At 52.5% G+C, this 26163-nt stretch overlaps 9 protein-coding genes and 1 non-coding gene across 10 annotated transcripts; 5 read left to right on the forward strand and 5 right to left on the reverse strand.

Annotated features, from left to right (window-relative positions):
- Positions 1-878: 878 nt before the first annotated feature.
- QC761_406616 (uncharacterized protein) lies at positions 879-2590 on the forward strand (the record flags this gene model as incomplete). The annotated part of the gene is given in 5 exon segments (XM_062878937.1): positions 879-1420; positions 1480-1487; positions 1572-2292; positions 2354-2462; positions 2471-2590. Coding segments are annotated over 5 exon segments (1020 nt in total). The 5' UTR covers positions 879-1358.
- A 2341-nt stretch (positions 2591-4931) lies between these two features.
- Positions 4932-5829, forward strand: QC761_406612 (uncharacterized protein). The gene is made up of 2 exons (XM_062878936.1): positions 4932-5545; positions 5593-5829. Exons 1-2 carry the CDS (start codon positions 5383-5385, stop codon positions 5631-5633), a joined length of 204 nt encoding a protein of 67 aa, XP_062732596.1. The 5' UTR covers positions 4932-5382; the 3' UTR covers positions 5634-5829.
- Positions 5557-8261, reverse strand: QC761_406610 (uncharacterized protein). The gene is made up of 2 exons (XM_062878935.1): positions 7982-8261; positions 5557-7925 (listed from the first exon to the last, which is right to left on the reverse strand). The coding sequence occupies exons 1-2, from the start codon at positions 8089-8091 to the stop codon at positions 5825-5827; spliced, it is 2211 nt and encodes a 736-aa protein (XP_062732597.1). The 5' UTR covers positions 8092-8261; the 3' UTR covers positions 5557-5824.
- A 119-nt stretch (positions 8262-8380) lies between these two features.
- QC761_406600 (uncharacterized protein) lies at positions 8381-10105 on the forward strand. The gene is made up of 2 exons (XM_062878934.1): positions 8381-8673; positions 8723-10105. The coding sequence occupies exons 1-2, from the start codon at positions 8528-8530 to the stop codon at positions 10044-10046; spliced, it is 1470 nt and encodes a 489-aa protein (XP_062732598.1). The 5' UTR covers positions 8381-8527; the 3' UTR covers positions 10047-10105.
- On the reverse strand, positions 10006-11176 carry QC761_406590 (uncharacterized protein; the record flags this gene model as incomplete). Its single annotated transcript, XM_062878933.1, has 2 exons — positions 10006-10791; positions 10849-11176. The coding sequence occupies 2 exons, from the start codon at positions 11174-11176 to the stop codon at positions 10241-10243; spliced, it is 879 nt and encodes a 292-aa protein (XP_062732599.1). The 3' UTR covers positions 10006-10240.
- Positions 11177-12040: 864 nt separating this feature from the next.
- QC761_0069740 lies at positions 12041-12132 on the forward strand. The gene has a single exon. It is a non-coding gene; the product is annotated as a tRNA-Glu (tRNA).
- Positions 12133-12692: 560 nt separating this feature from the next.
- KCH1 (Potassium transporter) lies at positions 12693-16565 on the reverse strand (the record flags this gene model as incomplete). Its single annotated transcript, XM_062878932.1, has 2 exons — positions 15432-16565; positions 12693-15380 (listed from the first exon to the last, which is right to left on the reverse strand). Exons 1-2 carry the CDS (start codon positions 15495-15497, stop codon positions 12693-12695), a joined length of 2754 nt encoding a protein of 917 aa, XP_062732600.1. The 5' UTR covers positions 15498-16565.
- Positions 16566-17584: 1019 nt separating this feature from the next.
- Positions 17585-18358, reverse strand: QC761_406570 (uncharacterized protein; the record flags this gene model as incomplete). The annotated part of the gene is made up of 1 exon (XM_062878931.1): positions 17585-18358. One exon carries the CDS (start codon positions 18356-18358, stop codon positions 17585-17587), a length of 774 nt encoding a protein of 257 aa, XP_062732601.1.
- A 715-nt stretch (positions 18359-19073) lies between these two features.
- VPS27 (Vacuolar protein-sorting-associated protein 27) lies at positions 19074-22048 on the reverse strand (the record flags this gene model as incomplete). Its single annotated transcript, XM_062878930.1, has 5 exons — positions 21438-22048; positions 21224-21356; positions 20878-21162; positions 20025-20817; positions 19074-19972 (listed from the first exon to the last, which is right to left on the reverse strand). The coding sequence occupies exons 1-5, from the start codon at positions 21509-21511 to the stop codon at positions 19074-19076; spliced, it is 2184 nt and encodes a 727-aa protein (XP_062732602.1). The 5' UTR covers positions 21512-22048.
- Positions 21689-25962, forward strand: DOA4 (ubiquitin-specific protease doa4). The gene is made up of 2 exons (XM_062878929.1): positions 21689-24686; positions 24742-25962. Exons 1-2 carry the CDS (start codon positions 22530-22532, stop codon positions 25645-25647), a joined length of 3063 nt encoding a protein of 1020 aa, XP_062732603.1. The 5' UTR covers positions 21689-22529; the 3' UTR covers positions 25648-25962.
- Positions 25963-26163: the final 201 nt, after the last annotated feature.

Raw genomic sequence — 26163 nt, forward strand, 5'->3', positions numbered from 1 at the left:
GGCGACGGAGACGAGGTGGTAGATTCCAAAGGCGATGAGGGCGAGGACGATGAAGAGGATGATGATGATTACGGCGATAACGTCGTTTTGTTTCATTTTGGCGGTTTTGGGTCTGAACCCTGGGACGGAACAACACTGGTGTGATGGTGGTGGTGAAGGTGACGCTTGTGTCAGTTGGTCCCACGTATTTTTTGGGGTGGAGCCTCGGATTCCAAGGTTGGCGGGCGGTGACAAAGTTCGTGAGACGGCGGCTTTTGGGGATCACAATATCGCTTTTTAGGTAGAAATGATTCCGATTGAAAAGCTGATTGGGAGCAATCTTCTGGGTTGTTAGTTTTCAGGCTGCAGGAAAGACCGCTGAGGAGATCAGACTTACCAGTTCAAGCTGTCAAGCTTCTCGTTCGTTACAAAAAATTGCGGGGTTTCGTCGTTAGACCCAATTCCTCGGTGTCGCTCGTGACTTTTCAAAGAAAAACGTGGGAATCGGATTCTTCGTCAAACAGTTGCGACAATTGCACGATGGTCGTCGGAATGCAAAATACGGTAGATGCAGAAGCGAGAACCACATTTGCGCGCGAATGCGCACGCGGCGGGCGGGCATGCAGGTCAAATAGGAGCTGGTTGCCCCGCCACCTTGATTATTCCAAGTCAACAGAAAAGAAGAGGCTGGTGTCGTAGCTTTGCTGGCTGGCTCTGCGCCTGCCCAACCACCTTGGGTTGGTTTAGGTATGCAGGGGTAGCTGGTGCACGGGCCATTTTGGAGACCTGGTGGACCGATGATGGCTCCACACTTGGGGACGACGACGGATCACCAGCCTCGTTTATGAGGGGGCATGAGGCGGGTGAGTTTTGGAAGGTGTGGCTTGTGAGAAGGAGGTTGAGAAGCTGGGGAAGGCGCGAACCTAAGAGTGGAAGTTGCGAAAGGGCAGAGATGGCTACATGAACCGGCTTGGCTAGTTTTTTTCCAGTTTGGTAGTAGCTCGTGACTGTTCGAGTAGCTCGTAGCCGCTCTCTCTCTCTTCAACATACAGCAACACGTACATGGACGTGGCATGGACCACATGTAAACCAATTCTTTTCTTTCAAATCTCTTTGAAGCCGCCTTGGACGGCCCATAAATATGACGCCTGATCGATGCGAAGACTTTCTGTTATGTGTTGGGCGAGGGGGCATAAAGAAGAACCTTGGCGTTTTATTCCCGCGAGCTTTTGTGCAAGCTGTATTAACGATTGGGATGCGTACTCGTTAATGAAATAGTAAAGCCATTTCATCGCCTTCGTGATGTTGGTACTGGATTACAGGAAGACCGGATACCTGCCAGTCGCATATGTCCTACAAATGTAGTCAATTAAGAGAGCATGGGCAGAGCCCTTGCCGAGCTGTCTACCCAGTCGACACAAGTTCCAACATCAACCGCCAAGTATGCTCAGCCATGATGATAGTGATTATTGGCTAATGCCAGGACCAGCATATCTTGAGAATACAACGTTAGTGAGTATATAAGTCCGGCCGCCTCTCTCGTTGAAATGTCGTAGTTCACGCTCGGCAATACTCTTTGCTCATCGTTGCAGCTTCCTTCCTCAAAATTGTAACAACTACCTCTGCGATCCCCTCGCCGACATGGCCCTCCAACTACTCTCTGACGCAGTTCACTCCCGCAGCTACCTGTGGCTTTGGCCAGGACCTCTGGCTCGCCACTCTCGACTGTGCAATCCTCAGTCGTCAAACCTATGCCTCGACTGCGAGTGCGCCACCCGCAGTTGTAACTGGCAAATTATCCGGCTTCACCTGTGGTCCCGTGGTCAACGCCGGTCGCCCGCTCGTTCACTTCACCTGCTCTGATGATAATAGCATCGCCATCACCACCACCACCCGCGGCTACAAGGACGAGTGCTACCAGAACAAGTACGGTCCCTCAGGCGCCGTGACCAAAGCCACCGGCAGCCGGACCATCACCTACTACTTTGCCAGCTGTCCCGTGGGATACAGCGAGGCCAGCCACGACTCCACCGCTACAAACAACGTCGACCTGCATTATCTCGAGTGTTGCCCTTCTGGCAGTCTCAGTTTTGGGCTGTTCAGCACCAGGACGGAAGACAGCCTCTTCGAAACCACCATCTCTGGGACGCAGTATGGGGGCTGGACCATCAACATGCCCGCCTGCACGGCCAAGCTCACCGCGGGCGAGGTTGTCACTGTGGCGGACGCTCTTACTGGCGGGACTGAGACGACGACGAGAACGACAAGCCTCGAGTCTGGGGCCACCGTCTTTGCCGAGATTCAAACTGCTTCGTACACTTGTTTTTGCCGGGCAGCATACTTGATTTGAGGATTGCAATCAGCTGTATGAGAGTGTCAGTGACTGGCTGTCGCAGTATACGCCTACGGGTACGGAGACGAGTACCTCCCCTAGCCCTTCTGGGATGCAAACTCCGGGGGTGAGGATGATGAGGCTGGGGATGGTGGCTAGGATGAGGATGAGGATGGGGATGTGGATCAGCCTTCCGGGGCTGGCCAGACTGCTGGCTTCAAGGTTGGCGTCCTGGGTGCGGCGCTTGCTTTGGCGGTGGGGGTTGTTGCTGGTCTGTAAAAGATGTTAGTTGGGATGATTCAGAAACAAGGATTTCATGATATGAATATGATTTGTTTTGGGGGATACCCCGATGTTTTGCTGTTTTGTGGTACTGTGGGGATGTATATGAGTGGGATGGACAGATGGTTTTGAGGAAGAACCGAGTCTAGAAACATGGCGAAGCATTTGTATAGCCAAGGTAGAGAAAGATGCAGGGATCTGTCGCTGGATGGTGTCCAGCTCCCTTGTAATGCGGAACATACATTATACATCACTACCTAACTTAAATGGCCACCACCGTGAACCCCGCAGTCGATGTGTTCCGCTCGCGCCTTTTGGCGAATCTACGGTTTTAAGCTGACGTCCCCGAAGCACCACCCACCACCCCTTGCCCGTTCTCTCGATCAGATAGCTCTTGCCCATCAGAGGCCGGGACCACCGAGCTCTGCATTGTGGTTGCTCGACCACCTTCTTGGTTTCTCATTGCCACAGCTGCGAGTAAGTTCTTTCTCGCCAACTCTTTTGCCTTCGCCAGCTTTTGCTTCTCGATTTCTCACTCTTTTTCGATTTGTTCTGGGGCCCAAAATGTTAGTTTCGAGTTCATACACGCATTATCCGTCGGACACTTACCCCTTGTTTTACGCGGCCCTCTGGAGCCTCTGACAAGAGTGAGTGCGGAGGAGACCAGTGGCACGAAGCTTCGTGAGGATAACAGCATGTCGAACGGGCCCGAGTCCACGACCAGGCAAGAGGTGATCTGAACTTGTGTTTCTCCTCGAGGATACCACTGTACATCCGCTCTGTGAGATGGCCAGTACATTGTTTTATTGAGGCCCTCAACTGCTTCTCGTTCGCTCTCCGGGATCTCCACCATGTCTCCGAGATTGTATTTTATCTGCTTCAGGTACTCAAGAGTGACGAAATCGGCTGTTGGCCCGGTATCAATCTTGATTCGAGCGGGTTTGTATCGAAACCGCTTGCCTCCGGTTTGGGTGTTATCCTCGACAAGAACCATCCCTGGCTCGAGTGTAGGGTCCATCAACTGTACCGTTCCGTTGATGAAGAAGTTGTCTTGCCTCTAGTGTTCTTAACGGCTGCAAGGCGGACTTCTGGTTCGCCTTGGCTATTTGCAATTGTTGTTCGTCCGATAGGCTGAAGCCAGTGCCTTCAGGGTGGCTGCTTTTACCCCTTTCTGATTCAGACTCGAATGAGCCTGTTTTCGTGTTCAGAGAAGCTGTAACGGACAGTGCCGTGAGCTTGGCCGTTGCCGCACTATGAATCCATCAGTGTCAGTAACGCAACCTGGTAATGAACCCCCGTTGGATTCTCCCAACGACTTTGAGGGACTGAAAGAAGGCTTTTACCTCAACTCCACAAGTTCACTCCATACACGTATTGTATGAGAAGACTTCAGTGTCAGAAAAACAACAAGCTTGACTCTTCTGGGTTGCAATTCTACTCACTCGGAATAGGCATCACGCAACAGACCAACTTTGTCGCGGAGGATTGCAAGCTCACTGGCGAGTTCCTTTTCCTTAGTTGCAGCAAAAATCACCAACTTCACCCGTCTCCTCGTTTTCGTTCTCATGGACTCGGGTCACCTGAGAGATGAGCATCTCGACCTTTCGCTGTTGCTCATGAGCCGCCACGAGCATCTCTTTGACGTGACGGGGAGCTTGGACTATTCCGCCGTGAAGTGTTTCGTAACATTCGTCTATGACGCCCCGCATCGTGCTTATCTCATGTTGGAAGAGGTGGACTTTCTGAGGAAAGGTCCCGATTGAACGGATTACACCGGAGAGTAAAGTGCTAATTGATGTGGCAAGAGAAAGCCCCGTTGAGACGAGGAGGAGAACTGTCGAAACGGCATCCATTGTCAAGGTTTTAGTTGAACAGTTTTCCCTTCTTGGTGGATTCAATGACGATGTGATACAGCTACGTTCAACAACCGCTCCAGTCTTACTACATAGCACCTAATTGTAGCCAGTCCCCGCTAGCTGTAGGGGACGAGGCTGTGTGGCCGCCCTCTTGAGACATTGCTGCCTGGCTTTGGCCTGGGCAAGTCACAGCGGCTGCAAAGAGCCTATGACATGGCATTTACAGCCCAAGAAGTTCTCAGCCTACTCTCCCTTCAAGCTGAAATCCTTCAGCTTGAGAAAGGGCTTAAAACAGAGCGCCTTGCGGATGTAATGTCTGCGAGTTCTCCGGCTGCAAATTATTGCAGCAACGTCAAGCTCTCGCCTGATGCATCAAGTTCACAACACATGAAGCTTGGGGCTATCAGGGCATTAATAAAAGAGTATAGTCAGTTACCTGAATACCACACCCCCCCTTTACCACAATAGACTGATGCGGTATCTGATGAGCTCCAGATAAACTTCTTTTGCAAGGTGAGTGAATGTCAACCAAACTTATTCTTTGCCTTCTCCATCACACAAAAGAAACTTATCTGACTTTGGCCTTTATCAAACTGAAAGCATTCAAACTCAACCAAGTAGACAAACCCATGAAATCACAACTCAAAAGTCTCAAATCATGGCTCAGAGACACCCAAGGAGGGAATTCCTTCCTCACAGATTTCGAAACCGAAACGTGGAGTGACGACAAACTCAGCTTCTGTCTATGCCTCGAAACACCGACCGCCAAAGGCGACCCATTCACCAGGCAGCTGCTCAACTCCGTCATACAGGCCTACGACCGTGTCGTCGGTCGATATATCGGGTCCGAAGAGATGGTAGACGAGGAAAACGGACGACAATTCCTACAGCAGCAACCGGGTCAACCGTGCCAGCAATGTCTTTGTTGCGATCATGGCTTCCGCTCTCCCGGTGCTATCTATCTATGCACTGACTGAGATTCCGTCTACCGAGGCACGTATCGGCACCACTGCTGGCTTCATCATCACCTTTGCTGTGTTGATGGGGATCCTCGGCTCCGCCAAAAGGTCTGAGAGATCATTGCAGCAACGGCTACGTAAGTACAGGTTGATTTTTCTTTTGTTGCCATGATGGTCATGATAGGTTTACAGCAATCGCGGTCGTCTTCATCGGGAGCGCTCTAAAAGCACAAAGATCTAGTGATGAGAGCATCAGTGCTCTCTTGAATCGCCCGGCTTGCTGGTATATACTTGTACCGTAGGATCACTATTATCTTGTACCAGAAATTACCATTACGCCGAACTTTAAGATGGGTATCACTCAACCAGCTCTTCATCTCATCCTGCCTTGAACTCCACAAAACATCATTCTCCCACTACAGTTCGTCACGCCCCCCTCTTCCCTCATGTTCATCACGCTGCCCTTCTCCCTCCTGATCATCATCCCCCCCTCTCCTCCCCCGTCTCAACTCCTCCCCCAGCCGCTCAATCAACCTCTCCAAAATCCACTCCGCCTCCTCCTTCCCCCCCATCAAGGGACTCTTACTCCCCACCCAACTCCACGGCACCACCTTCTCCGTGACCCTCGCCTCCCCCCTATCATCCAACCCCTCATTCGGCCTCCCCCCCCTAAACTTATCCTTCTTCGTCCTCACATGCGTGCTCGCCCTCCCATGCTGACCGGCATCACTCTCATCCTCCCCAATCAACCTCAAATACCACGCCCACTCTTTAAACGAGTACTTTCTCGGAGGATGCTCCTTCAAATGCGCCGTAACCCTCGCAACTTCATCGATCAAAATGACCAAATAATCCTGCTGGCGATTTGGCAGAGTAAACGGGGCAGATTTCCTTCTTTTCTTCCTTTCCCAGAGATGTTGACCAGGACCATGGGGGTGGTTCTCATCGGCGGTGTTATCGTCAATGTTTTTGTCATGAGCGTCATCGTTTCGAAAGGGCGGGTTGAATCGAACTCTGGGGGAGGTAGGTGATGAATTCGATGACTCGGCTTGACCCCGCTGAAGGGCTGTCTCGGCGTCGTTTTCTTCTTCCGAGTCCGAGCTGGTGTTGTCGCGGTCTTGAGCCTCGCCTAAAATGCCAGTGGGTGTTTCCTCAATGATTTCTTCTTTGAAGAACACCCCAAACGAAACATGTTTGAGAAACCGTTTGAGGTCCTTTTTGAAGGGGCGTTCACTAGGGAGGATGGTGATGGTAGCGATGGCGTCGGTGGCGTCGCGGATACCCTTAACCACTGTGTCACCGGCGTTGGAGATCAACACCGTCATTGTCGGCAAAGCCAACAACGCCCAAAACACCCAGAAGGACTTCCCCGCGTTAGAGACCGGGACGATGTCCCCGTAGCCGATAGTCGTCAAGCTCACAAAGCAAAAGAATATCCCATCAAAATACGTCCACCCCTGGTATGGTTCCTCACAGGCCTGGAAGATCCTTGCCCCCCCTAACCACAACGCAGCCCAGGTGCACGCTGAAACGGCAGTGGCATACCACCTCCTCTTTTTTGACGTCTCCTTTTGGATAACCCTCATCAGCTTGAACTCTTTTTCTCGCCTCTCAAACTCGGTCAGGCCGCGATCAACCTCGGAAGGCGTCTGCCTGAGCTCCTCGCCCTCTTTTATAGGCACGAGAATACCATCTTTGCCCTTCTTCGTCATCTGCTTTAGCATCCTCCGCCTTCTCTTCTCCACCATCCGGGCGCTAAGCCTACGCCTGCCACGATCAAGTACCAAGCTTCGAATCGACCCAATGACAAGACCGAGGCTGATGATCCCCACCAAAGCAAAGGGCATGACCAGTCCCTTCCCCAGACCGGTTTGTGGGGAGAAGTCCCCGAACCCTACGGTAAAAAGGGTGACAGCCGCCCAGTACACTGCGTCAAGATAGTTCCAGCCTTCAATCCTACCGAATAACAACGCGCCAAGGAGGAGGTAGAAGAGCAGCAAGATAGTCTGCATCATCAGTGTCCTTTGGCTAGGGGTGAGCACAAAGTCTTTGGGGTAGTGCTCTGTTTGAGCCCCGAGGAATGTGATGGCCATGAGGGAAGCGACGAGGAAGTAAAGGGCGGCGCCGTAGATGCCGTAGTAGAAGGCCTGGGACCAGATGTATTGGCTCGTGGGCTCGATGATCAGTGGGCCAGAGGCGGTTGCGGTGAGAGAAATTAGGCATATGGAGGAGATGTACCATCCTACAATGGTGACTGGCTGGGCAATGGAGAACCTCAGTCGCTGCGTCATGTTAAGCAACAGAGCCATGTTGGCTATGAGCGCGATGAGCAGCTGGATGGCGTTGATGATGGTGAGCCATATTGGGTCCCTGATGAACGGGGCCGCATCCAGGTTGGAGCCGGGGAGGTAGTTCTGTCGCCATGGTCTTGCCAGGGCGCAGATACTGAATGCTGACGCGACTGGACCCAATGTGCCTGCTATCATGGGAAAGGCAGAAGAGGCGAACCACCATCGGCTGAGGTAGGTAATATCAGTGACAGTCTGTGATATCGTGTCTACGGAGAAACTGACCTCGGGTCCAGATGCATCTGCTCATGCTCCTGTTGTTTTGGCAGCTTCTTACCGTCAGGATCAGCTGCGCGGAGATGTTCATCAATCTTTTCCCCGCCTGCATCGTTCATCTTGAGTCTCTCCCAGGCCTTGTCAAGACCCGAGAGTTTGGATGATATTGCCAAGACTCATATCCGGAAGATCTCGCAGTTCTCGGCGCTTGAAATAGAAGACAATGAATGCATGAGCATCAGGCGAGGGTTGGGGTGAGACAAAGAGCATGGCATTCCAGGCTTACACGATGCGAAGTTGGGATGACAATGACGTCGTGCCGCCCCTGCCCGTCTAGAGCCGGGGTCACGATCTTATCGGATGCAGCGCTGTGATTGGTCAAATTTGTTTGACAGCTTTGAGAATCGACTTCAAACGACAGTTTTAACTGTTTTGGATTGACCAAAACATCACTATAATTGCGACAAACTCGTTTGATGAACCAGGAATGGAAACTCTGTGATGAAGTGGGGATGGGAAGGCTAAAAATTTTTGTCTTTTCAGAATTTGTTATCGATGTTGAGATGGCCACTGGGAGCAAGGCGCTGGCGTCCAGCAGCTCTTACTTGCAGAGTGCTTCGCAGATCTCGCTTCTATAGCACTAATGAGTCAGTTGAGAATGTTCAAGTTCAATGCGCATCAGCTGGTGAGATAACTGTGAGGTATGTCTGCTACACTTCATGAACCGAAACCACCATCTGACCGAGCCAGCCTTCACAACATCGCCAAGCATGCATCGACAAAACCTCTGGTTATTGTCATACCTCCAATCCCCCATACCGGAGAAGAACGACATAGCTCGCTCCCAAGATGGCTCCGGGAGTTTCCGGCAGCAGTCATCAACTACCGGTGGAACAACGTGAAAGACCCAGAGGACAAGACACCTCTCAGATGGCCAAGCCCAGTTCACGACCTCATCTTTGGGTACTCCTGGCTGTCAGCCAACCTCGGCCTTCGTCCGGAGAAGAAAAAGCATGTCTTTGGTCGCCCAGCCTATGTCTATGGCTCCTATCTAGGCGCCACTCTAGGTGCTGGCCTAGCCTTCACAGAAGCTCACCACCCCTTTCTGAACCTCGGCCAAGGCGGCATGACCGTCCGTGGTCTTATCGCTCACAACGGGATATACAACTGGCCCATGTTCCTTCCCGACCACCCAATACACAGCTACAAGTTGAAGCCCCCTAAACACGGAATATGCCCATTCTACACCAACAAAGTCCAGTCACGACGTTTTGAGCTCGAGGAATTCGACGAAAACACGGCCTTTGGTTTCCTCTACTCCCAAATGCCCTACCTCTTTCCCTCACCATCAAACCTCTTTGACCCGTTCGCTTCCCCGACTCTGTTCTTTCAGAACGCGCCTCTGCACGTACCGGAAGATTTCTTCAAGCCATCCCGGTTCAACAACCTACCATCGCCGCCGGCATTATCTTCGGCAGTTGACGATTTCCTGGCTGACACGACGGGCATCCCCGAGCCTCAACCGCCTCAGTCTGATGACCCATCTTCTTCACAGGCACTAAGCTCGAAACCGCTGGCAGAATTGACATCCCAAGAAATTGATGTGATTCTGGCCCAGAAGACAGCCGAAGCTATGGCATCCAGTCGCCCGAGAAAAGGGTATCTAGTCTTCCCGCCACGAAAATCGACCCTTCGAGTTCCGGAGACGCTGCTTTTGTTCGATTCTGACGATGTCCCGGCTTCAGGAGACGAGAAGAGGATACCGCCCAGGAATTCCTTCAAAGTCCAGGCCATAGAGCTAGCGGGGCTCATGAGACGGAGTGTGAGCATGTTCGAATGCCAGACATTAGCTAAGGAGGGCGATGAGGAATTTGCGGGGCCGGAGGCAAGGGACAGAGAAGCCCTAAGGAGAGTAAAGACCATGGAGCTTAGTGCCCAAGTTAAAGAGCAGGAGGAAGATGATATTGGAGAGTGGGGACTAAGGGGCAGTGAGGAAGCTTTGGCGGTGAAGTGGTTGAAGGGGGCCATCAGGGAGGATGAGGATTGGATGGAGGACAAGAGAGCAAGGTCTTGAACTTGTGGGAGGTATATATATCAGCAAACTAACAATTAGAGAGGAAGGCTAAACGCGATTAAACCATTATTCGTGAAAATCCAGCAGTGAATGAGTAGCCTCCAATAACAGAAACTGGATTCGACCGCAGACTTTTCCGTCTATCCTTTGGGCCAACTTTGATCCCGCACCTGCCTTACCACCTACCCCCTCATCTATGGTTGCTCACCATAAGCATGTCCATAAGTAACCCCATACTGATGACTCTCAATAGGATCCTCCGTCACCTTCCCACCATTATTCGTCCCAATCATCTGGCTATTCTTCCGTCTCCACCTCATTACAAAAAACGCCAACGCTCCCAAGATCAACAGCCCAGCAACGCCAGCCCCAACTCCAATCCCAATCGTCGCCCCCTTAGACAGCCCACCACCCCCCTCCACAACCTCGGCTGGCTCCGTTGAAGTCGGCGTGGTAGTAGCCCCATCGGCAGTGTTACTCACCGAAGTCTCCCCCGTACTCGTCGCCGTCCCAGTCGTGGTCGTAACATCCGAAACAAAACTCGTCACCGGCTCCGCAATTACCACCGTCGCCGTCCCAGAAAAAGTCTCACTGTCAACCTCAATAATTTTGCTCCCCATTCCCCTCTTAATCTCAAAGCTCCCACCCCCTTCCTCACAGGTACATTTCCCCTTCTTGTAGTCATCCTCGCAACAAAACGTCTCCTGAGTACAAGCAGCCAGCTTCCCGTATATGTTATCACCCGCTATGACACCAACCATCAGCATCCACCATCAACAGTTCATTGTGAGACTAGACTTACTCAAGCAAACGCCCCCGCAAAGGGCATTATTCCACCCCGGACTCGTACAAGCCCCCCTCTGCACCTCCCCCAGAGTAATATTCGGAAAACTCTTCGTCTCCGTCGTCGCGATACACAGAGCGTTGCTGAAGCACGTCCACCCCTGGGGACAGCAGAGCGATATCTCGGCGCCGAACGGTTGGCAGGGGTAGTACCCCAAAGCGTGTACTTCACCGGGGAAGTAACAGGGCGCGTTTTCCGCCGCGTGGGCTCCTATCACAAGCAGAAGCGCAGTGGCAGTAGCGGTGATGGATCGTATTTGTGGTGCCATTGTTATTTCTTTCTGCATCAATCTCTGGGCGAGGTACGACGGATCCTAAGGGTAGCTATAAAGATCGTGACAAACCGCCAAAAGAAAACCGCAAGCAACCAAAAGAAAACCACCAAGATCCGTCCCCTCCTCCCGAAAAGGCGGCGCCCCCAAGTTCTTATGTACCTACCTACCAAAACCCCCAAGCGCCCAGCATCTGTCTAACCTGCAGCTGAAATTGACAGTTGAACCGATGAACAGCCCAGGCACAACCGCAAGGCTCTACCCCCTACCTACCCTACCTTTTGCCCCCAAGACACAACCAGAGATAGTTGCCCAAACCCGATAATAAAAACGCCTCAGCTCAAAAGCGCCTCCATCCCTTCAGGTTAGACCCCATCTGCAAGCCTCTGCAAGCCGTCACACTATTGGCACACTTCGAAAAGAGGCGTTTTCAATACCGCCCGCCACCACCACCCACAGGCGGCGCAGCCACGAGATACACTGCCATTCTCTTGATCGTTTGGCAGGTCGCACTTGTACGATGATGGTAGGCAAAAGGACACAGCAGCATGAAAAGTAAAACAAAACAAAAAGGTAAAGAAAAAGCAGGAGAAAAGACAGCGTCGTACTGAGCCTCGCCATCCTCGCCAGACCCTGAACATCTCAAGGCGCGCGGACCGCAAAGCTGAAAGGTATCACCCCCGAAAGGGACTAAGGCGGGGAGAGAACCGAGAGTCAGCTACAAGAGCGGGGGATTCATGTGATGCTCCCCTGCATTTTTATCACTCGCAAACCACAAGAAAAATGCCTCTCAATTGACAAAAAAAGAAAGAAAAGAAAAGAGAGAGGGTTGGCAATGTATAGGCGGGTAGTGAAAAAAACAAAAACCAAAAATATGGACTCGGATACCGGGAGTCGAACCCGGGGCTGTTGAGAGACAAGACACTTCTGAGAAGTGAGAGTCAACGATGTTACCGCTACACCATACCCGATTTGCACAATCGTGAATGGTCCGATTTTGGATGACAGATTCTGCAGAATCACCCGCTAATATCAAAAACCTCCCCCCAACCTTCCACACCACCCTTTCAACCTTTTTTCCACCCAACCAACACCACCTCGCACAATAATCAGAGCAACAAGGGAAACAACACAACAAGTAAAAGAGTGTAAATCATCATCATTCAACGCCTTTCTATCACCCCTTAGAAAGCCCATCAACTCCATTCCCTCCCTCCCCTTATTTTTCTCTCCTCAATCCAAACTCTCCCCGGGGTATAAACGTGTGAGTGAAAGTAGAAAGATGCAAAGAAAAAATCGAAATATATGCATACAAGTGGGTGGGTATGTAGTATTTACAAGTACAAAATTCGCTGGCGCTGGGTCGAGCAAAATCATCAAGAAAAAAGGGAAATCAGGAGAAAAAAAGATCAAAAGAAAAGCCATCATCTCCGCGTTTATATCGTTGGTTGAAATTTTACACAACCGTGAGAATGAAAATGCAAGAGAAAAAAAACTGGTCGGGCAATTTCTCAAGAACCCGTTAAATGGCTCAGTATCTCGACTGGTTGCCTCTCTCCAAGTCGTCGCTCCAGCCATTGTTGTTGTGAGGGGCAGGATCCCGAGAACTGCTGCCGGACATGTTGCCAACGGTTGTATTGGCCCGTTGGGGACCACGATCGTAATCGTAGTCATCAAGGGAGAACGCTCCTGACACGGTATTTGCCCGAGCCGGGGTTGCAAAAATGTCGAGTTCCGGTGACGGACTTCTGTCGGACTCCAGTCTGCTGACGTATCCAGATGATGGCCCAGGATCCAGCCTGCTTACATAGCTAGACTGGCCAGTGGCCGACGGCTGGAGGGGCACCGGGGAAGCCAACTCGGTTGTTATGGCGTGCGAGACAGTTGCCGGCTGATCCATGGACTGAGATTGGCTGGTGCTTTGCTCGGGGAATGGGCCAGGTGAGTCGCTCCACATCGTGGCAGATCTTGGGGGGTTCTCGTTGGAACCATCAGTGGCCCGAGGCTGATAGGCCTGAAAGGAATTGTTGCTCGTCCCGGTGTTGGACCTGTCAAGCTGACCAGAACCGCCCATGGGCTGCGCCTGGAAAGGTCCGGGCGAGTTGCTCCTCCCAGTATTAGATCTATCAAGGTACCCAGAGCCTTCCGCAGGCAGTGCCTGGAATGGGCCAGGTGAATCGCTCCTCCCAGGATTTGATGGATCCTCATACTTCATCGCATCGTCTTCTGCCGGGTACGGGGCTGGCGTTTTGTTGCTCCCTGTGAGTGATCGACTCGTATACTGGTATTCGTCATGGCTCTGTGAAGAATTTGGCGCAACACCGTCGAGGTTTGGCAAGGTCGGCTGCCGGTAATCATTGTCTTGTTGTGGCGCCTCTATGTTTGGCAGGGTCGGTTGCCTGTAATCCTCGTTCTGCTGTGGTTGGAGGTGCCCGCCAAATCCAGCGAGATGTGGCAGCGTCGGTTGCCGGTATTCATCGACCTCTTGCGGTTGGTAGGCGCCCGGCATGGTCATATTTCTCAGCGAACTGTTGCTAGCACTTTGGTGATGATATGGCTGACGAGGAGGCCCACCCATACCCATAGACACGCCCGAACCGTTGCTATCGGCCCGTTGGTGAAAAGGCTGAATGGGAGCAGTCATATTCCTCTGGGGCGGGAATGGTGGTTGCTGTCCCCGAGGTGGCATTGGGCCGGTGGCGCTGCGCATTGGATATCCTCCTGGTCCCATTCTCGGGGGCGACGTTGGGCCATTGTGATACGACATGGTAGATGGGGCAGGACTGGCCCGTCCTTTCGAATAGTCGTCATATCCTGGTCTTCCTTGATTGGGCCCATGCCATCTATTTTGCTGCTGATTTGGCCCTGGACCTCGGTAGTTGCTCATTTCATTCATTGGTGGCCTAACCGGGGGCGGCATGCTGGGCATAGCATCTTGAGAATACATTGCCTGGCCAGCAGTGTAGCCCGCGTTGAGATTCGAACCGTTCGAAGGCATCCTGTTGAGTTGCTGGCTTGATGCGTAACTTCGGTTGGATTGAGCAGTCGCAGTCCTGGGAGGGGGAGGGAAACCGGCTGGCATCGCCGGTCCTGGTGAATCTGAACGGTTAACACCCATTGCGGCAGCCCCACCGAGAAGAGATGCTCTGGCCGAGTATTTGCTGACCGACGTCGCCGCAGTTCCAGACCGAGATGGAACTGGTCGCTTTTGCCCAAGAGTATTCATCTCAAAGCTGCCAGGTGTATTCGGACGGTCGGTCTTCTCGGAAATAGACATGAAGGTCTCGGCTCTCTTCAGATTCGGTATCTCAGCCAGATTATCATCGGCGAAAACGGGCAGAGATGGCTTCATGGTGACTGGTCTGTTCTCCCCGTTCTTCTTGGCCGCCCTGAGTTCCGCCTTTTTCCGTTGTCTCTCGTCTTCCTCCATTGCCTTGTTGATCTTGACCGAGACAATCTGCTTGAGACGCTTGTTGACCTTGCGCTCGCAGAAACCCGTCAAACCTCCATCTTCGCGGGGGATGTAACTCCACAAGAACAGCACGAAAAGTACCCCTGAGATTACCAACGAAAGAAACGAGAAGATCCAAACGACCACAGTGAAGATCATACCACAGAGAATGACAGATTGCCTCGTGTCTTCCGTCGCAAGAGCCTGGATCTTGTCGATGAAATCAGCGAGTGAAGCATCAAAGTTGTCTCCCTTGATGTTGAGCTTCGCCCTGAAAATAGAATAGAGCGTAAGAGCGTTGAGAACCTGACGGGGCCCGGAGCAGAGGAGTACTCGAATCCATGACTGGAAGCTGAAGAAAGTGAAGAGGGCGACGTAGTCGACGCCCTTTTTGCTCTTGGTTAGTTCGGCGAAAACGAGAAACCTCCTCCAACCGCTGGTTGGTCGAAGGCACTCCATGCGCTGAGCAATATGATCGAGGAAACACTCAGCAACACTTCCTCTTCGCATAATTCGGTTGGCGCGAAGGTGTTCGTAGCAGAGATTGGCCACGGAGAGGATGATGCAGCCGGCGAATACCCATTTCGTGACTTGGAATGGGATGAACTGAGCCGGTTCGATTTGGGAAGACCATCTGTCGAACGCAATGAGTTGGTACGCTGTGAAACCATCGACGGCGTACACAGACAACGACAGGAACATGGAAGCAATAAGGATTCCATAGGCGAAGGGCGTCCAACATGAGGTCGACTTGAAATCGTTCAAGCTCTGCATGACATTAGCATTACCCAGCCCTGCTGCATTCAGTACTCAACTCACAATAAAGTCCCACTTCTCGGTTGGCTGGATCAGAACATCCCTCCTTTTATGACTTAAAAATCCCATAATATCGATTGCGCAAACCAGGCGCAAATATCCAGACTGGCCGGTAAAGAGTATGAGGGTATCGACACCGTCGTTAAACCCAAAAAATGGCGAAATATATCGTCGACACAACCTAATGCGTCGCTCGTTCGGGTGTGGTGAAAGATCATAGGCTCCAGTCCGTCGTTCGCACAAAGTCGCTCCTCGCCTGCGAGAGTCGACTGTGCTTAGGTCGACCAAGGAGCTTCAATACTCCTCTCCTGAATTCAACGGCCGTAAAAGCAAAGAGATGCCTGCCAGCAAACAAAATGACTGAAAAGAAGGGAGGTCAGAAGCCGGCAGGAAGTAGGGCCGGATAAATCGAGGAGGATAGTTCGGCCACGGATGGCCTCGAAAATCGCCTTGCAGGCTATCGTTGCATTGCTGATTGCTGAGTGGGAAGTAGTTTCGTTGATCGACAGTCCTGATGGCCCAACTTCCAGTCCTTTTCCCTGCCACTTCCAGAAACCCAACAGTAGTATCCTTGAATAGGCGCGCGGTCCACAGGTCGGTGGTGATGCCGAAAGGTGGCAGGTTGGTAATGGATCCCGAGTTTGATCGGCTGGGTAGAATTCCAGTCGCGGGTATCAAGTTGACCGATGGGGAAAAAGATCAGGCGTGGGCGGGGTGTCGCCCTGTAAAAGCACAATAGGGAAAGTTGTCGTGGTGTCTGATTCGAGGGAGTGATGCTATTTTTCGCTGTGGGCGACTGATGAATGAATGAATGGCTGAATAGCTCGTGGTTAGCTTTCGACAGTTGTCCGGAGAGGCCGCCTTTCCGCAGTGGAAGTCCGGGGGGATGAGCGTCAAGGTTAACTCGCGACAAAAAGGACTGGAGGGTAAGGGGCCCCAACGGAAGAAGATGCCGTCCTGGCTCGCAGGGAGGAACCGAGATGCAGGGGGTCTACCACTTGGGCTTCACAGGCCGACCCTGACTTGTATCTCGGTGGATGATTGGCTAGTCTCCTTTGCCAGACGCGGGGGAGGGGAACAGCACCACGCCGTGACAAGGAATACACAAGAAATGATGCTGGTCAGTCACTGTTGGGATGAATATTTTGGACGAGGATTGGCGCTAACGCAGGTACCCCTCCGTTGGTTATCGCTTGTCCAACCCCTTGCCCCCGAAGGAGCATTCTCGCTTTCTTGATTGGATCACGTCGCCGCCGTTGCACGCCTCCACTGGGAGAGTGCAGCCATGAAACAGCTCACCAACCACCGATGGGAGGACTCAAATCCAAGTCCTGAATGAAACACGGAGTTCTTGGGCTTCGAAGAAAAGACGCATGCACGCCATTGCGGGAGCGAAGCATGGGGGCGCTTAGCTTAGCAAGCCACCAGATGTCAACATCATCAGTGAGGCTATTCCGACCTGGGAGCTGGTTCTCTTCATCAAATTCAGATTGCCCATCATTAATGACACTCCACCAGCACGGCAATGCACGGCGGAACCACTCCGGGACTTGCATATGAACCATGGATTCCGCATATACAATGGACCTCAAACAGAGACAAACGGCAGCTAGATGCCACCTCTCCCAGCGACATGCAATGCTGCGCTGATGCAGTATAGCATTCGGCTCTCATACAGCTGCCCTCACTACCAACCTTTAAAGCCATAGCCGCGCGCTTCACCGGGACCACAAGTAAAACATCCACGCAAGTCACAAAAACAGCCCACTTCAGCCCGGTTCAGTCATCAAACAAGTCACAAACAAGAGAGCTGGGTCATTCCATGTTCCTGTCGTGCTTCCACTACCCAGTCGGAAAATATCATTGTCTTTTAAATGTTTGTGTCTACTGTGTATAGCCACATATCTGACCTCCTCCTAGCAGAACTCTAAGCCACACAATGGCATACTCCCAGAGGCCTCACCTCGGTCTACGAAACCAATAAAGCCAACGTTATCATTTGAATTCCCACATGATCTCCAGCATGAAAATCCTCACCGAGAATCCACCCATTCTCCGGCCCGTTCCCGCCTCCACACGGTCCGAGCTCGAGAGACCCAACCGGAGGGTAGACCACACCACCGACCCAGCCACCCAACTACCATCCCAACCAGCTCCTATTCCTCCTCCTCAATAGCCTCCCCCATCCCAAACTCCCTCTCCACCGCCCCCGCAAACGCCGCCCTCAACTCCATCTGCTCCGTCTCCGTCAACCCCTCCTTACTCCCCCTCCGTCGCCTCGCGCTCTCCCCCGTCTCCCTCAGCCTCACCTCCCCATTCTCCTCCACCACCTCATAACTCCTCCACTCAGTATTTCCCCACCCCGTCCCCCGCCCATAATCAACCCCCTCAAAATCCTCGGTCAAAAAGTGCAAAAAACCCCCATGCGTCACAGCAACAATATTAACCTCCCCTTCCCCCGCATGATCCCTCCCCAAATCCCTAAACCACTCCCTCGCCCTCCTCGCCCGTTCAAACAGCTTTCTCGGCTCAGGAGCGTACTCACTCCCCGGACCTTTATCATTCCACCCCTCTTTCACCAATCCCAAATCCACCACCTTATCATCAGGAAACTCGTCCAGTAGTTTTGCAGGTTCGGAGCCCGTGTCGCATGGAAAGGGGGAGACCTCCTGTATATCAGGCAAGGTAATAACCCTCGGTTTATCAGGCGCGATATCTGGGTTGAAAGACAACAAACAAGTGTAAATCGTGCGACGTAACGGGGAGGCCACCAGATGCGTAATCTTGTCGTGATACGGAAAAGATTGATACAATTCCTCACACTGCCGCTTGCCAAGGTCTGTCAAGTCCGGGTCGGGGAGCGCGTGGTTTTCCTGGCAGAGGTTGTGGTAACCCTGCGCGTGGCGGACAAGGTGGACGTAGATTGGCATTTTCCCTTCCCTTTTTTTTATCCAATCTTCGGGGAAAAACAAAAGTTGAGATGAACAGTCAAGGTGAAGAGATGGGGATGAAAGTTGAGATGAACAGTCAAGGTGAAGAGATGGGGATGAAAGTTGAGATGAGATGAGAGTATATGGTGAGCTCAGACTGAAAAAACCGACTCAGCTTACAGCCAGTGTTATTCAGAAAAGCAGACAAATTGAACCCAAACTTTAAAAAAGATGGAATAAAAATATAAATCAAGACTTTGTCCGCTATATATCCGCGCCAGCTTCCTTAGTGACTCAGAAACCGGATCTCTCACCCACTCACAACCCCACCTCCGCTTTATGCCAATCCCCGGACCAGTGACGGAATCACTGCTTCTGGAGCCCCCGCCACTGTCGGATCCGACCTACGTGTAGTACCCATGACACCCGCGCTCACACATGGCATGGTGCCTCGTCTGACTGATCTGTTCCACGGACAGCTTTGATAGGGTGCAACTGGTTCTCATCCACATTATTACGTCAGCGCTTCACCCATTTAACTATGTAGCCGACATGGGACACTTCAGAGGTCACTCGCAACAGAGAAACAAAACCATCTAGGTACTCAAATGTCGGTTTCCACACCTCATTACTCATAGTTAAAGCTATCTATGTATCATGGTCCCGTCTCCCCGCCTGCCAACCGATCCGCTACATCTCATAGTCATATCCTGTCTCACAAATCAATCAAGCTCTCTTCTACTACTGGCTGCTTAGGCGCATGCTGAGGAGCGGCCGGGAAAGACTCTTGGTTGTAGCCCGGATACGTCTGACTGGGCTGATGTTGCCAAACAGGCGGAAGCGCAGTTTGCTGAGCGGCCGGATGCTGCCAGTATGGTTGCTGTGGTTGGGGCGGTGGAGCTTGATGTTGCTGCTGTGGCTGCGATGGCTGAGCAGGAGCCGAGGCGGGAGTCTGTGGGAGTGAGGGCTGGTATGAAGAATGCATCGGCTGGGCCAAGTTGGGATACGGCGACGCTGCCGGATCAGGGGCAGAAGAAGCGGGCTGTTGCCCTTGTTGTTGTGGCTGCTGTGAATTGAAATAGAAGGAAGCATGTGGGTCGGCCGTAGGGGTGGTCCCAACAGAGTCTCCCGTGCTGGGTGCAGCGAGCTGAGCTTGAGGTGCCTGTTGCTGCGCAACCTCGGTGGGATAGCTAGGCTGCTGAGCATATTGTGACGGGGGCGCAGACGGTGCTGCTGCCCAGCTTCCCGTCCTTTGCGGCACTTGCTGTGGGGCATATTGGCTATTGGGAGGTATTGCTACCGATTCTCGTCTGTCATAGGGAGGAGCGTACTGGGTTGGAGGTTGAGGTGTTGGCTGTGGGTAAGAGGGATGGCTCACCGGCCTCCCGTACTCTTGCGGCTGTTGTTCGCCAGTATAAAAGTGCTCGGCTGGCCCAACCGAGGCTGAGACGCTCCCTGGAAGGGACGGGTATGGTCCCGCGGGCTGACGGGGTGGGGGAAGACTGTAGCCACCAATGCTGTGTTGGCTGTAGGTTTTGGATAGGCGCTCCTCAAGCATACGGTCGTAGTACCGCACCACGGTCGAAAGCTTGGCATGTAAGTCAAGCAGAGTGTCTGTAGTGGGTTAGCAGGGGACACTTGGGATAGATGGGGATACTTGACATACCATGCTTGCTCATGGTTTCTCCATAAGTTCGGGCTAGCTTTGGCCGGAGTGTGCCGATGCTGTCGTACAGCTCCTGAATCTGTGGTTCTCGGAGAATGGTTCCCGGCGGTTGCGTCTGCAATCGGTCAACCAGCGTGGCAAACAAGTTGATATTCTCCGCCTCCACAGGCGTGAGCTCGTAGTCATTCTTGGGGAGCGCCAGCGGTGCTGTTGATGAAGACGCGCCGACATTTGTTGTTTGTTCTTTCAAGACTGCGGCGTGCCTCTTCTTTTGCTCCTCCATATCTGCCAACGAGGCGGCGATGGCTGCTTTGAGATCTTCATCATCATCCTCAAACGCCTTGGTCACCGATACTTGCTCACCCGACTTTGGTTTGCTCGCTTGCGTTCCGTTGCTTGCCGGAGGGACATAGGCACGGTTGTGGTTTTGAACCTCCTCCAAACTCATGGCAAGGGCCTTTTTGAGATCCTCATCGAATCCATCGTCAACACGAGCATTACGCGGTTGCATGCTCGAGCTCTTGTTCTTGTGGGGAAACGACGAGTACAACGAGGAGCGGTCGTTACCAGAGCCGCTCCCCTTCGAAGGGGTTGACTTGTCTGTCAGTTTTGCGTAGCAGCCATCATCGACACGGACGGCTTGGAGGATGCCAAGATGGGGTAGGGGGAGCGTCTTGCTTGAGCACTGCTGGTCGAAGCAGTTTCCGCAGTTTCGACAATGGTGTTTTCGGTTGGTAAAGGTAAAGTTAGTTCGACATCGCATGCACACATCGGAATCGACCCACTCGGGGGGCTGTATCAGATGTCAGTTTGGGGTGCAGAGAGTGAGCTTGCCCGCACATAGGAGACATACCGCACTGCTGTCAATCATGCTGCTGGCGACGGTGACGCGAGGGGGGAACTGGAACCCTTCTCTCTGAAGGTTTCGATAGACCTCTCCAATATATGACAAATCGTAGCGCCCCTCGGTGGCCGTGGCCCATGACTGAATAAGCTCGAGTATCTTTGCGCGCACGTCCGCATTGACGGCAGCCGGTCCAACGGCCTTGAGCAGCGAAACCATGCTTTCCATAAACTCTCTCGAGGCAATCTCGGCCAGGAAATGGGCGCCTCCATTTTTAACACACGTATCGGTGAGCTACGCGTAGACGCCTGGTCAGCTATGCGTTTACCAAACAGATGCCCAAACCAGCCCTTACACTGAGCGCACTGAGTTGCGTATTGGGGTTCTTATTGCTGATGCGCTTCTTGAGCGAGCGCATCGCCTCCTTGGGCTGCACCGTCTTGGATCGAATCACGTCGGAGATTTCGAGGTTTAGAGCGATATCCTCGCTGCGGACACACTGTTGTTAGCACATGGCTCTGTCACACAACCAACAGCGGGGACAGCGGGGAGCATGACGCAACACCTACAGACTGCTGCTTGTCGCCTTCTCTACCTGCTCGTCCAGGGCAGTATTTGCCCCGGAAGACCACCACCCCATCATCGTGAGAGATTCTCTATGGAATTGAGGTAGGGAAGCTGGCGCGACAACCTGGAATTCGTTGGCAGTGGGCTCTCTCTCGGGAGGCTGGGGCGGGGAGATGTCGGCGGCGTCTTCGGTATGAAGTAGGACAATAAACCTGGCAGATAGTCCAAAGGGTCGAACGATGGGAAGAAAAGTATTTGTGCCCAGTCAAGATCTGCGCACTGGCCAGACAGGAGGTGCGAACGTGTGTTCGTGATGGGTGGATGATGGATTATGCATGGGTTGTTTGCTGGATGTCTCTGCCTGCCTGTTGGTTGCGTATGGGCCGCCCCCAGGAGCTCGCCTTGCCAAGCGAAACAGTGGACTACCTACACCTGTCAGCCCGTGGCTTGGGACAGCCGCCCCGCCATCTTGAGGTGTGGCTTGTGCCAGGCAGGCGAGCTTTGGAGACAAATAGTTCTAGGTACTTCTGAAGTTTCTGACTCCCATTGGCCACATAGGTGTGCTATGGTATCAAGAATTCAATGTATTCTCAGAGGAGGCCCCAAGTCAGCTCGTTCCTTTATTTGAGAATTCAAGAGTGACGGGAGTGCGTGTAGCTGGTGTGGGGCATATCATGCCCCCCCAAGAACAGGCAGGGCGCCAAGAGCACTACAAGTACCTCGACGACCGGGGAGCCGGGGTCTAAACGACAGTGGGCTTCCACCATTTCAACGACCGCATTCGTCACAACTTCACGACACAACTGCCACGGGCGGGATCCCCCACCGCGCAAACAATGGATGGATGGACAACCCTTTGATCTCGAGACAAAGAATGCGCAGCTTTCCGCCCAAGCTTCACTCCTCGCTTTTCGCCCTCGACCAGACTTGCCGCTCTTTCTTAACGACCTCATGCCCTCGACGACTGCTTACGACGACTTGATCCCCCACCCACGTATCTGCTTCTTCGCGACACGGCTCTCTCCCGTCTTTCGACTTCTCGAGTGTTCCAAAGCAAAACCAAGGTACAAGGTCCACCTTCCAACTTCCTCTCCATGACAGGGGCTGTCACCATGATGGACCATGCAGGATCCTCGCGCGCGGGGCCAACAAATGGTGGGCTTCCAAATGGAGGAGGAAATGGGACGAGAAGGCCGCTTCCACACATTGACGATATCACGTCGGTTGAAGTCGACCTCGACCCTCATGCTCCGATTGAGCGAGTGGTGCAAATGGCCGAAAACTACCTTCGACAGGCTGAATCATCAAAGACGTTTGGTCGTCCTGACCTTGCCCTCAAAGATTATATACGGGCCAGTATCATTGTGTTGGATCTGATCAAGAAGAACAAAGGCTGGGTGTCGATGCAGAGGGATTCCAGGGCGCTTCATGACCGATACACTCGTGTGTTAAGGCAGCTTGATGCTACGCATACCGAGTTCGAGAGGATCAAGATGGAAATCAAGGCAGACAATGCTAGGACTTGTGTCCAACCAACCGCCCAGAGGCAGAGTCGGAATGGGGGACATATGATTAACGGGAACGGTTTCGAAAGGACAAACGGCGCAACAAATGGCACGTCATCGGACCAGAGTTTCCCCCCCTTGTCGCCTCCGAGAACGAAGCCGGTGGTGGGTCCTAAACCACAGGGCCTCCATGGTAATGCAATCTCCAAGCCCTCGGCCAAAACGCAGGACCTGGCCCAACGGTTTGCAAATCTGAGGACAACCACAGTACAGACGACCCAAGACCCCCGCGTCCGAACCCAGCCGATCGTGTCACCAACAACGGCGGTAGCACCCGGCAGTCCACCTCCATTGTTCTCGCAAACGTCTCTCGGCGGGTTACCGCGAATGCCAGATGCCATTTACAATCCACCCAGGGGCACCGTTTCGAAGGAGGCAGCCGCACTGCCTTCCAGCACTCCCCGTGCCATGTTCTCTAGGACAGGTTCGGTGTCGTCCATCAACATTACCAAAGCCCCAAGACCGTCCATGGCAGGAGAGATATTTTCGACAGCTCAAAGCTTCGACAGGCCGACATCAAACAAGAGAACAAAACTCTCATTACCCAACTTCTACGATGAAACAATTTCCGTCAAGGATCTGCTCCAGTACCAGCAGGCAGGCTCCAAGGAGATATCAATATTAATAGTGGACATTAGGAGCCGTGAAGAATTTGACGAAGGTCACATTCTATCTCAGGCCACCATATGCGTGGAGCCCGAGGTATTATCGAGACCGCACATCTCGGGCGAGGACATTGCCAATAGCATGGTACTGGCGCCCGCAAGTGAACAGCTTCTCTTTGAGAAACGGGCCGACTTTGATCTGGTGGTCTTTTATGATCAGGACTCAACCGCGGTTCCCGCAACACCATCAAACAGCATAGAGCACACCGTATTCAACTTTTTCGGCGCCCTCAGCTTTTATGACTTTGTCGGCGAAAGAGCTGCCAAATCACGGCCTAAACTGCTCGAAGGCGGGCTGGACGCATGGACGAGCATGGTTGGAAAGGCCAGCTTGCAGACATCATCAACCATCGATCCGACCGCGAAGCAGGCATCCACTGCCATGACCAGGTCATTCTTGAACCAAAAACAGAAGTATGCTGCACGACCCATCCAGAATCCCGAGGAAGCCAAACGCTGGGAAAAGCACATTTCCGATCCCGCATCCATAATACCCATCCGAACAACCGAAGACTTTCTTCGTCGCTACCCGCCGGTATCAGGACAGAAAGAGTCCATGGTTTCTTCGTCTGCGCCGTCGCCACCTAGCCAAAGTTTAGAAAGTCCCCTCTATGATCGAATATCCCGCGATGAGAATTTCTACAGCTCCCTACCATCCCCCCCGGCTCGTCCCGCCCCTGCGGTTCCTCGCCGTAGTCATAGCGGACTGTCAGATGAACCTGTTCTAGCAAAGGCAGTCGGAATCGCCCCCGGCGCCGCAAGGCCCGAAGTGCGGAAAAATCGCACCGGTCTCTACAACCCAGGAGTTCATTGCTTTGCCAACAGCTCACTTCAGTCATTGTTTGCCACGCCTGGTTTCTGCAAAGAGGTATACGATGGATCTTGGAGGCACAACTACAAAGCTCCGAAAAAGCTGGACGAAAACATTGACAACCCACAACTCTTGATGAAATGTTTGGAAAATCTCTTCCAGTGGATCAACACCGGATCTTTCAAGTATATCCATGCCAAGACCTTCATGGTACGTAAAACAGTTCAAGTGTGTTCAGCGCATCAGTCACTAACAGTGCGTGTAGCAATACATCCGTTACATCCACTCCAAATCAACCAGATCAAAAAACGACGGGGATCTTTTCGGGGGGAATCGCCAACAGGACGCACAAGAGTTCTATAACTTCATCCTCACAACCATTGACGATGAGACAAACACTCGTCGAGATCGGGTGACAAACGTGCGAGACGAGTACACACCTAACGAAGGCACCGCTGTCCAAAACGCAGTAAAATTCTGGAACAACTACGTTGAAGGTCACAACTCTTTGGTGACCAAATACTTCCGTGGTGTGGATGTGTACATCAACACCTGCTCCAAATGCAACCACCAGTTCCAAAAGTTTGAGGTCTCCGACATGCGAATCCTCAATTTCCCTGATGGCGCGTCAGATCCCATCAGCATGCTGAAGCTGCTTGAACAGAGCGCCGCGCCAGAGAAAATGGACGGCGCCAGATGTGAGAAATGCAACTCGACGAAGCACCGCACTCGAGCCCGCAAGTTCGCCCGACTACCGGATCGGCTTGTCTTTTCCTTTCAGCGCAGCATTAATCAATTCGACAAGATGCAAAACATAGTACAGTTCCCGACCCAAGGGCTTGACGTGCGTCCTTATTTTGCCGGCGCGGCAAACGAACGCGTCGACCCCAGCGATGAACACTACGAGGGTGACATGGTGTATGACCTCTATGCTGTGACGGTGCACATTGGCGAGACAACTACCTCGGGGCATTATATCGAGTACGTCAGGGATGATCGGAGCAGTGATCCGGAGAGCTGGTGGAAGTGCAATGATCGGGATGTCACGCCGCTCAAGGTCGGGCCGAAGAACCCAAGGAATCTTGAGCAGCTTTATGGGGATTCGGCGGCGAATGCTACGGCGTATTTGGTGTTTTATGAGAGGAGGGGGACAAGGAATCAAGATGTTTGAGGAGGAAGAGGAAGTTTGGGCAGGTGGCAGTGGCCCCTTTCTAATTCTGGAGCTTGGAAGAGGTTGGAAGACTGAACTAGATGATCAGGGTACTCAGGTTTGAGAATGGTGGCGGGGGATAAATGGCGATGTATTTGGGTTTTGTGCTGTTTTTGGAAAGCATTAGGGTGGTTACCTAGATAGGTGGTGGGTGGAGCATGGGTGGTTACTTGGCGGGTGGCTGTTTGTTGGTAGCAAAGGCGTGGGAGGGTTGTTGTTTAGTTGCTAGTGATACCAATCGAAAATCTGATGGTTTTGTTCCCATAATCAACGACAGCATACTTCACTTCAAGTTTCTTCATCTTGAATCAATGGATCCTCGTTACAGTTGACTTCCACGGCTTTCTTCCATTTAATGCTTTTGACAACACAAATTGTCCACAAGTTATAACTAGAAGTTCAAAACTTACAAAGTCCCTCAATAGAATCAGGGCAATATTCATATCCTCAAAACCATTGCTTCCAACCATGACGCAT

The sequence above is a fragment of the Podospora bellae-mahoneyi genome, chromosome 4, assembly GCF_035222275.1.
Source record: "Podospora bellae-mahoneyi strain CBS 112042 chromosome 4, whole genome shotgun sequence".
In the NCBI taxonomy this organism is placed as follows: Eukaryota; Fungi; Ascomycota; class Sordariomycetes; order Sordariales; family Podosporaceae; genus Podospora; species Podospora bellae-mahoneyi.

Bases quoted from the DNA above. Each gene is read 5' to 3' on its own strand.
- QC761_406612 (XM_062878936.1), top strand. From the start codon at position 5,383: ATGGCTTCCGCTCTCCCGGTGCTATCTATCTATGCACTGACTGAGATT. The intron at 5,546-5,592 runs GTAAGTACAGGT...TGGTCATGATAG, and splicing joins ATCATTGCAGCAACGGCTAC to GTTTACAGCAATCGCGGTCG.
- QC761_406610 (XM_062878935.1), bottom strand. From the start codon at position 8,091: ATGAACGATGCAGGCGGGGAAAAGATTGATGAACATCTCCGCGCAGCT. The intron at 7,926-7,981 runs GTCAGTTTCTCC...TACCTACCTCAG, and splicing joins CAGATGCATCTGGACCCGAG to CCGATGGTGGTTCGCCTCTT.
- QC761_406600 (XM_062878934.1), top strand. From the start codon at position 8,528: ATGTTGAGATGGCCACTGGGAGCAAGGCGCTGGCGTCCAGCAGCTCTT. The intron at 8,674-8,722 runs GTATGTCTGCTA...TGACCGAGCCAG, and splicing joins GCTGGTGAGATAACTGTGAG to CCTTCACAACATCGCCAAGC.
- DOA4 (XM_062878929.1), top strand. From the start codon at position 22,530: ATGACAGGGGCTGTCACCATGATGGACCATGCAGGATCCTCGCGCGCG. The intron at 24,687-24,741 runs GTACGTAAAACA...CAGTGCGTGTAG, and splicing joins TCCATGCCAAGACCTTCATG to CAATACATCCGTTACATCCA.